Here is an 8754-nt window from a genome sequence, read left to right on the forward strand (position 1 = left end):
TAGACTGTTGGACACTTCCGTACATTCATCCCTCTGTTCGCTTCCTCTTGGTTAGCACCGGCTAGCAGCTGTGTTGTTTATATTCTCAGCCGTTTAAACGGCGTATCAGTATTAGTTTCACTCGGTGTGTCGTTATTATAACAGTTTCCAAGATGAACACGGTGCTCTCCAGAGCCAACTCCCTGTTCGCCTTCTCTCTGAGCGTCATGGCGGCTTTAACGTTCGGCTGCTTCATCACCACGGCGTTCAAAGACAGACGAGTCAATGTGGATGTACACGTCTCCAGAGTGATGCTGTAAGATATACAGATTTACACGTCCGGAGTGAAGCTGTGAGCGTTATTCACCATCATTATAAATTAATATTATTAATTAAAGTTACACGTCTATATAATCTAATTCGTCTATAGAATCTACTAAGGAAAAGTGGGCACCTGTAGGCTGTACTTTATTATAGTAATAATGTAAAGTGGGCCTATGCATTATTTTAATATGCAGCACGCTATATATCGGACAATTCACTTCAACGTCTTGTTAATGCCCAAAATGACTGGCCATCTCAGGGTCTAGCAATTTGAAGCAATTGCGGAAATATTGCGCCTTTAAAGTCATTAAATAATCACACTTGTGTGAAGTGAGGGGCGATCATCATACATCACATTGAGCGTGGGCACATAATGCAAAATAAGTCAAATTGCCCAGAAATGCCTGGTGCCCACTGTTCACAGTTATCGAATAATGATGCCATAAGTCAGTGGTTCTTGAAGCAGGGACAAAATGCATCATGTATTTGGCTGTGGACTCTCATCTGAAAATATTTCTGACAGGGATGATTTTGTCTGGTTAGCGTTAGGTTATATTTAAAAAGGGTATCTTTGAAAAACAAAGAAAGGGTCCCGCACACTGTCAGACACTTGCCAAAATGTTGCTCTTTATTGGGTCGACGTTTCGGTCGATTAGACCTTCATCAGGTGATGAAGGTCTAATCGACCGAAACGTGTGCGGGACCCTTTCTTTGTTTTTCAAAGATACCCTTTTTAAGTATGCTCTATTGCCCTACGCACCTGTCACTAGCCTTCTGAGGTGTGCATCAGCCTTTTTCTAAAAAGGTGCTATATATTTAACTTGGGACCCCACTTTGAAACCCACTGCTATAAGTTAGCTGGCTGGGACCAGGACTCTTGCTAGATTCCCTTTTATCGGATTTGTTTGTGAGTGTGACTCTTATAAATGTCAACTGTATTTCCTCGTTTAATGCCAGTACATCTCCATTAATTACATATTGATCATATGAAGTGCTTACCCTAAAGCTACACGTCACATCTGTGTTTTGATTGATTGATTGATTACTTTATTGAAAAATACATTTCAAAAGGATAGAGTCACAAGAAAGCCGTTAGGCTTGTTTCCGTTGTGGTCCTCTTGGGGAAAGGGGAAGTGGTAAAGTACCACTTCACCACCACCACCTTTCAACCTATCTTCATATATGGATTTTGGTCTAATGTTCATGATAAAATTAAAATACCACAATTCTTTTCTACTCAGTCTGTGTCTCATAGGAGGGCTGTGGGAAGTTCAGAACCCCAGCCACAAGATTTATTTTGCATTTGTAGATCACATTGCAACTTTTCAGGAATAGAAAGCCTGCTGTTTCTGATTCCCCATCGTTTCTGAACTGCCCACAGCCCTCCTATGAGACCCTAACCTCGCCTCACCAGGCTTTCCACCTCGGAGGAAAGCCTGGTCTCTGTTCCAAAAGTGCCGTGTGTCTGAAGTGGATGATATCGTTACGTCATGTTGTGTAGTATTGTTTTGTAGTCGACAGGCAGGAACAATCAAACGGAACATCCTTTTCTCTCAAACCGGAAGAATAACAATAAAAGCTCTCGTAGCCTGCAACTTTTATTGAGAAAAATCGGTTTGAGGGAAAAGGAAGTTCCGTTTGATTGTTCCAAACAATACTACAACATGACGTAACGATATCATCCGCTCCCGACAGGATCATATACCTGAAATGAAATGGTGCCCAGGCTAATGAGACACAGACTGGGTAGTAGAGATGCTCCGATAATCAGCCGATTGGTGATCGGCCGATATTCACTCACGCAATTTACCCTATCTGGAGAAACCGATCTTTAATAGAAATTCATTCATTTAAGTGGCATAAATGTCAATCAGATATATAGTATGTCTTTTTGTGATAGGCCTAAACATTCTCCCCTTCCTCCCCACACACAGGAACAGTTTTGATGTGGGTTTTGACATATAGTAATTTTGGAAATATTCAAATTTGCCCCTTACGCACAAGATCGGTATCGGACCAAAAACCTCATCGGAAAATCCCTATGTGGGTAGGAAAAAAATGGTGGTATTCTATCATGAACATTAGTGAGGACCAATTATACGAAGATAAGTTGAAAAGTGGTGAAGTGGTCCTTTAAACAATACAGAATGTAAGGAACACACATTAATAATAATATAGGGTTGTCACAATTGTCTGACAAATTGTTTAATTGTGTTTATGGCATTGAACATTGGAAAATGTGAATACAAAAATATTTGCCTATGTTAATGTTTGCCTATGCAAATGTTTGCCTATTTAGGCTTCATATAATCATGCTCGTATGTTCCCTTTACGTTTTCAACGGTGTGAGCAAACACCCCACCTGAGCATTACCAGAGCAACTGCTGACTGCTCTGCAATATCTGACGTGTACTAGCCACAAGCAACTTAGATGCTATCTGCATCTAAGTTGAAACAAGCTCCATTATATACATTTTTCCCCATGTCAACTCAACACTGTTGACATTTTTTGTATCAACTTTCTGTCACACTTTGAGCAGCCATGACCTTTCTGTGTGTTTGAGTTTGGAAGCACTCAATGTAAATCACTCAATGTCCTGCATATGTGCAATTTAAAAACGGGTGGAGTAATTTTACAAAGAGCACTTACAGACTTAAACACTTCAAGGTCAAGACTGCACAGTTTATTGGCAGTAAGTTGCTCATAGCCATAACATGACAGTGGATTTCTATGAAACAAAGGGCTACCTGTATAACTTGCGTCACCCCTTACCCGTAAACCCCTACATTTTCCATTTTTTTACTATTTTGAAAAACCTTTTAAAATATTTCAAATAGCCATTCTACAAGCTCACAACGTGTCGATGTAGATTGGCTAGTTGGACTATTTTTAAATGTTTTTCAAAATAGTTAAAAATGGCCAATTGGTTTAGGGATAAGTGGTAGGATAAAAGTCTTCTAAATCATGACTGTTTTCTGAAAAACCTATGTTTCTATGTCAGTGGTTCTCAACCTTTTTCATGTCAAGGACCCCCAGAATTATCTGTATTTGGCTGCGGACACCCATCGGAAAGATAAAAACGGAGAGTTAAAAACGTTGCGCTGAAAGAATATATATTCAAAGATTTGAGCCACATTTTCAAGATTTTTCAAAAATAGCAGATCTACAAGCTCGTAGTGCGGCACTCGGTGCAGCGCTATGAGCTTGTAGATCTGCTATTTTTCAATAGCTAAAAAATAACATAATGCTTAAAACACCAAAAGGGGTTCCCGTCCTGAATGGGTTAATACAATAGGACTTTTCTGTTTCATGAATGGGGCTGTCAATGGAGCTTGTTAAAACCTAGTTGCACCCCCTCTGCCAACCTGGGGAGAGCAACGGACTGACCTCATGCTATCTTAAGTTCTATGCATGAGGAGTCCAAGCCGCTTCTTTTCACCTGCCATGGGGAGTTTCCCCGGTTGGACAATAGTGTGTTGAAGAAACACGTTATTCCAACCATTTATATCAGGCCTGCATGTTTTTTGTAAGGGTACCTAAAAGGGGAGAACAACTGCACACAGAAAGGCCCTTTTGCCAACCCCACAGGGTATGGGCACTGATGACATGGTGGACAGTCAATGTGGCAATGTGTATATGCATGTATGATGTGTGCATGTGGTTCCAAGTACACTCTGAGTTAAATGAACAATAAGGATTTAAGCATCTCTCTCTCTCTCTCTCTCTCTCTCTCTCCTCCCCCCCCCCCCCCCCCCCCCCCCCAACAGGAAGAACGTGGATGACTTCACAGGACCTCGAGAGAGGAGTGACCTGGGCTTCATCACCTTTGACCTCTCGGCTGATATCCTTGCTTGTTGATAAAGCGATGTTAACCCCTTATATACTTAATCAACATGAGGCGTTGTTGAGAGCATGTACTGTAGATCCGCTATTTCACAATTTCTGCCTATCTATAATAACCTATAATATTTGACAATTTGGCCTTTTTATTGTAATATAAAAATATCTATTAAAAGTCCTTACAATGTCACTTTCGAAAGTCACTCTCTCACACTTGGTCATTCCAGCATGGCGGTGTTACGGTGAAATTGGTTACGGTGAAATTGGTTACCTTCTGAAATATGTGACCATCTTGTGGACTTCACATAATAAACTTACATGGAGGTGTTTAAATAAGTGGCCTAAACACCGCCAGGTTGAACTCTGCTAATAAACAAACCAAAATGATTTACGTTTGGACACTGAACTTAAGTCTACACGGTTGTCACTTATTCAGGTTTCAGCAGGTCACCAATTTCACCATAACAGCACCATGCTGGAGTGACCAGAGATTTGGGGTGTTGGAATTCAGCTCTACTGTATGTTGGTTTGTTTACTGTTGATTGAGAAAGAAATGCACAATAAGCAAATAATCTGGGGACCCCACAACAGTTTGAGAACCACTACTGTACAAGCAGGCTATTCCTTGACAGTTTCTCCTACATTTGCAGCCTATCTTTGATTGGAACGTGAAGCAGCTGTTTCTCTATCTGTCCGCGGAGTACGCCACCAGGAGCAACGTAAGGGAACTGCAACAATCACTGCTATGTCTATCTGTCAGCTCTATAGAGTGTTGCAGTCCCGCCCTCTTTCATGATGACGCCAGGCCCAGGAAATGATTCCCAATGCATTTTTCCCATAGACATTTCAAAAAGTATTTATTTAAAGACGGTTACGCCGCTGACAAAGCGGACAAAGCTCTATACACTATCCTCACAGATGGAAACACTGTGGGCTATATCTTGCGCCACCCCTTAACATAATCAGCGCCGGGATTTCTTTCAAAATAGAAGCTCGGAGTGCCGGGCAGATATGGCAGCTTTTACTTCCGTACAAAAACCGGGAGGCATAATGCTGCTTGCTTATCTCGCGATCATTACGATAAAGTCTCACTAGAAGCGTTAATATTCTGGGCGAGAGGCATGTTGAAGTCAGAAATGTACACAGAAGTATAGCCATCTGGTCAAAACCACGGAGAGCTCCCTAGATTACGCGTGGCGAGCCTTTCTTTCTGATCGCTAAACAGGGAAGTGAACGAGAGCGCGCATGTGCGAAAAGCAAGGAGTACATTGCAGAAGGATAGGCCAACCCAAAAGAAATCAGAATATTTATTTTCTTCGTTTGATATCAATGAAAAAGCGCTGGGACGTGTACACACATCAGTCGTTTGGATTAGTTATGACGTTTCCACAGACACGTCATACGGTCTGAATGTTAAAGTGATAATTCAGATTTTTTTAAATTTAAGCTGTATGAATTACGATAAAGTATTAGTGCAGCTTTCGTTCATTTTTTACCCCTCTATCACACAAAACGATGTTTTTTGTGTCCATATCACTATGCCCAAAAAATAGTTCCATGTGATTTAGGGGTCAAAGTTGAACGAAAGTGCCGCTAATATTTTAGAAATAGGTCAACAATACAAATGACGTTGGTTTTGTGAATTAATTTACTTTTACTGCGTGGCCCCAGTGCCCCCCACAAAATGACCGGAACTACTTCCTACAAGCTGACAATGTCTCGATGTAGATCGGCTAGTTGAACTATTTTAAAATGTTTTTCAAAATAGTAAAAAATGGCAAATACGTTTGCAGGAGCCCTGTGTGTCCAAAACTGTCACTTTTCAGGAAATGGGGAAAATAGAACCTGTGTTCCAATGTAGTTGTTATTTAGTCATCCAATGTAGTTGTTATTTAGTCAGTTACAAGCTCTTGTTTTCAAAAATAGTGAAACAAAGTAGGGCATTAATTTATGGAACAACTAAATTACTATACCAAGTTGACATAAGGAGATACAAGGTTCCCACTAGATGGCGATAACCGATAATGTGTGTGTGTGTGTGTGTGTGTGTGTGTGTGTGTGTGTGTGTGTGTGTGTGTGTGTGTGTGTGTGTGTGTGTGTGTGTGTGTGTGTGTGTGTGTGTGTGTGTGTGTGTGTGTGTGTGTGTGTGTGTGTGTGTGTGTGTGTGTGTGTGTGTGTGTGTGTGTGTGTGTGTGTGTGTGTGTGTGTGTGTGTGTGTGTGTGTGTGTGTGTGTGTGTGTGTCAGGCTCTCAACCAGGTGGTACTGTGGGATAAGATTGTGCTTCGAGGTGAGAACACCAAACTGAACCTGAGGGACATGAAGTCAAAGTACTTCTTCTTTGACGACGGGAACGGACTGAGGTTAGACACACACACACTATATTGTTTATTCCTTTAACCCATTGATGCCTGAAGCCGAATCTGGGAATGCCTTCTAGGGCCTGACCTAAGGTTTCTAAAAACCTTCAAATTCTGATTAATTCTTTTTTAAATAGTTATGTTGCTACATGTATAGCAATAGCTGATGAGACGCAGAGAGCGCGCCGGCATCAAGGGTAGAACAACGTATACGTTGCATCAGGCATCAATGGGTTAATAATTTAATATGTTCAAAATTTGTGGAAAAAGCAGATGCAAGCTCGCAGTAGATACAAGCTCACAATGCACGCTATTTCTATTGTTTTTGATTGTTTTCAACATATCATCTGTGCCCCCCCCACCCTCACCCGGGCAGGTCCAACAAGAACATTACGCTGACACTGTCCTGGAATGTTGTCCCCAACGCTGGAATACTGCCCCTAGTGACGGGAGAGGGACACATCAGCCTGCCGTTCCCCGACGCATACGAATCCACCAAGAGCTATTAATCTCCTAGCTGTGTGTGTGTGTGTGTGTGTGTGTGTGTGTGTGTGTGTGTGTGTGTGTGTGTGTGTGTGTGTGTGTGTGTGTGTGTGTGTGTGTGTGTGTGTGTGTGTGTGTGTGTGTGTGTGTGTGTGTGTGTGTGTGTGTGTGTGTGTGTGTGTGTGTGTGTGTGTGTGTGTGTGTGTGTGTGTGTGTGTGTCAGTCAGGAGACGATCTCGCAAACTGCTCATACTGAAAATCTACAAGCTTAAAAAAAAATGGCAAACTTGCAGATTATTTTCATTACATGTGACAAAATATATAGTTAGCTTTGTGTTTTTTATATTTTCCGGCAGGCAGGCGTGTGCACGCACAGGTATGAAAGACAGATACTTACATCTACACACAACATTCTAGTAACACAAACCAATCTAAACATTGATAGTAAGGCAGACACAGCCAAACAAACACTGATGACAGAAAATAAAGCAATAGTAGTGAATATATCAGATCTACAAGCTCAAAATATGACGCCTTGCTTGTAGATCTGTTACTTTCATTATATTTGAAATAGGGCTACATTGACTGCCAAGGACATATTACTTTTTCGGGTGACAGAAAATACCATCGCCTGCCCCTCCAGACAGGCTTTGTTCACATCATGGACGATTCCTGGGTCCTGTGGGTCGACAAAATAATTAATACCTGGCAATCAATGGTTAATGTATGTACTTTTATTTTACCTTTCCTAGAGTAAAAAATAAAATATCAAGTAAATGGACAGTTACTGTCCACCACTGATTGTTACATCCCTAGTACACACAACACACGCGCACACACAAACACACTGTGTATGTTTCATACTTGTATGATGGCTGATAACGATAACACATTGCATGTGTTTAGTTAGACATACCAACAGTCGGACACCATGAGTCACACAACATCCCCTAACCTCACAGAAAGCCACGGGTGAATTTGAACTCGCAGCACCTGCAGTGCGTGTGATTTTTAACACGCAGCACAGGTTTGTCTGACTAATGACTGTAGGACTGCTGGTATGTCTAACCCAGTGGTTCCCAAACTTTTTCATGTAAAGGACCCCCAAATTGACACTCATTAGCCTGTGGACCCTCATTTGAAGAGATATGCCAGGGACCCCCATAAGAGAAGATGTTTACGGTTGTAGCAGTGATTCTCAACGCGTTGAATTTCAAGGACCCCCAGTTTGACATGCATTAGCCTACCTTTAATGACATTTCTATCTCTGGGACCCCAATTTATATTCTAACGGGTCCATTTGGTTCCATTTGTACACTCAGAGTTACAGACCCATAATGGTCCATTTAGCTGGGGACCCCCTGGAACTCCCTCAAGGACACCTGTGGGTCCCCGGACCCCACTTTGGGAACCAGTGGTCCTAACTAACTTATGCAGCCCGTTTGGGGTTGAGTTATTTCTGTTGCCTCTTGTCTTCCAAGTATAAAACATCCTTTAATGTAATTTATCTGTTTGTGGTGTCGCTTTTTTGTCTTCTGATTTGTAATAAAATTTTGGGAACAGTTGTGTTTTTGTTTTTTTCCCTCTGTTATTATACCTTATCTGGATTACATTTATTTTATATTTTAAAGGGGAAAACCACCCATTTTCAACATTTTACTATGTCATTAATATACCTTAGCTGTTGTGTGGAAATAATAAAAAAGTTCCCACATTCTGTGTTTCCTAGAACTGTAATTATGAAAAAAATCATTAACATGGTGAAACAC

The 8754-nt window shown here is 41.3% G+C and overlaps 1 protein-coding gene across 4 annotated transcripts; it reads left to right on the plus strand.

The window, feature by feature from the left end:
* Positions 1 to 8547, plus strand: spcs3 (signal peptidase complex subunit 3). Of its 4 annotated transcripts, none has more exons than XR_013789728.1 (6): positions 1 to 295; positions 4072 to 4145; positions 4787 to 4863; positions 6390 to 6505; positions 6879 to 8078; positions 8109 to 8547. XR_013789728.1 is itself a non-coding variant. In XM_079498109.1 (5 exons), the coding sequence occupies exons 1-5, from the start codon at positions 153 to 155 to the stop codon at positions 7009 to 7011; spliced, it is 543 nt and encodes a 180-aa protein (XP_079354235.1). In that variant the 5' UTR covers positions 1 to 152; the 3' UTR covers positions 7012 to 8547. The 4 variants fall into 4 exon arrangements, 1 of the variants encoding a protein (XP_079354235.1); XR_013789729.1 differs by having other exon boundaries at positions 6879 to 7075; positions 7216 to 8547; XR_013789730.1 differs by having other exon boundaries at positions 6879 to 7061; positions 7216 to 8547.
* The last annotated feature ends 207 nt before the right edge of the window (positions 8548 to 8754 follow it).

Source organism: Electrona antarctica (assembly GCF_951216825.1).
Source record: "Electrona antarctica genome assembly, chromosome: 4".
Taxonomy (NCBI): Eukaryota; Metazoa; Chordata; class Actinopteri; order Myctophiformes; family Myctophidae; genus Electrona; species Electrona antarctica.

Bases quoted from the DNA above. Each gene is read 5' to 3' on its own strand.
- spcs3 (XM_079498109.1), top strand. From the start codon at position 153: ATGAACACGGTGCTCTCCAGAGCCAACTCCCTGTTCGCCTTCTCTCTG. The intron at 4,146-4,786 runs ATATCCTTGCTT...AGTTTCTCCTAC, and splicing joins CACCTTTGACCTCTCGGCTG to ATTTGCAGCCTATCTTTGAT. The intron at 6,506-6,878 runs GTTAGACACACA...TCACCCGGGCAG, and splicing joins GACGACGGGAACGGACTGAG to GTCCAACAAGAACATTACGC.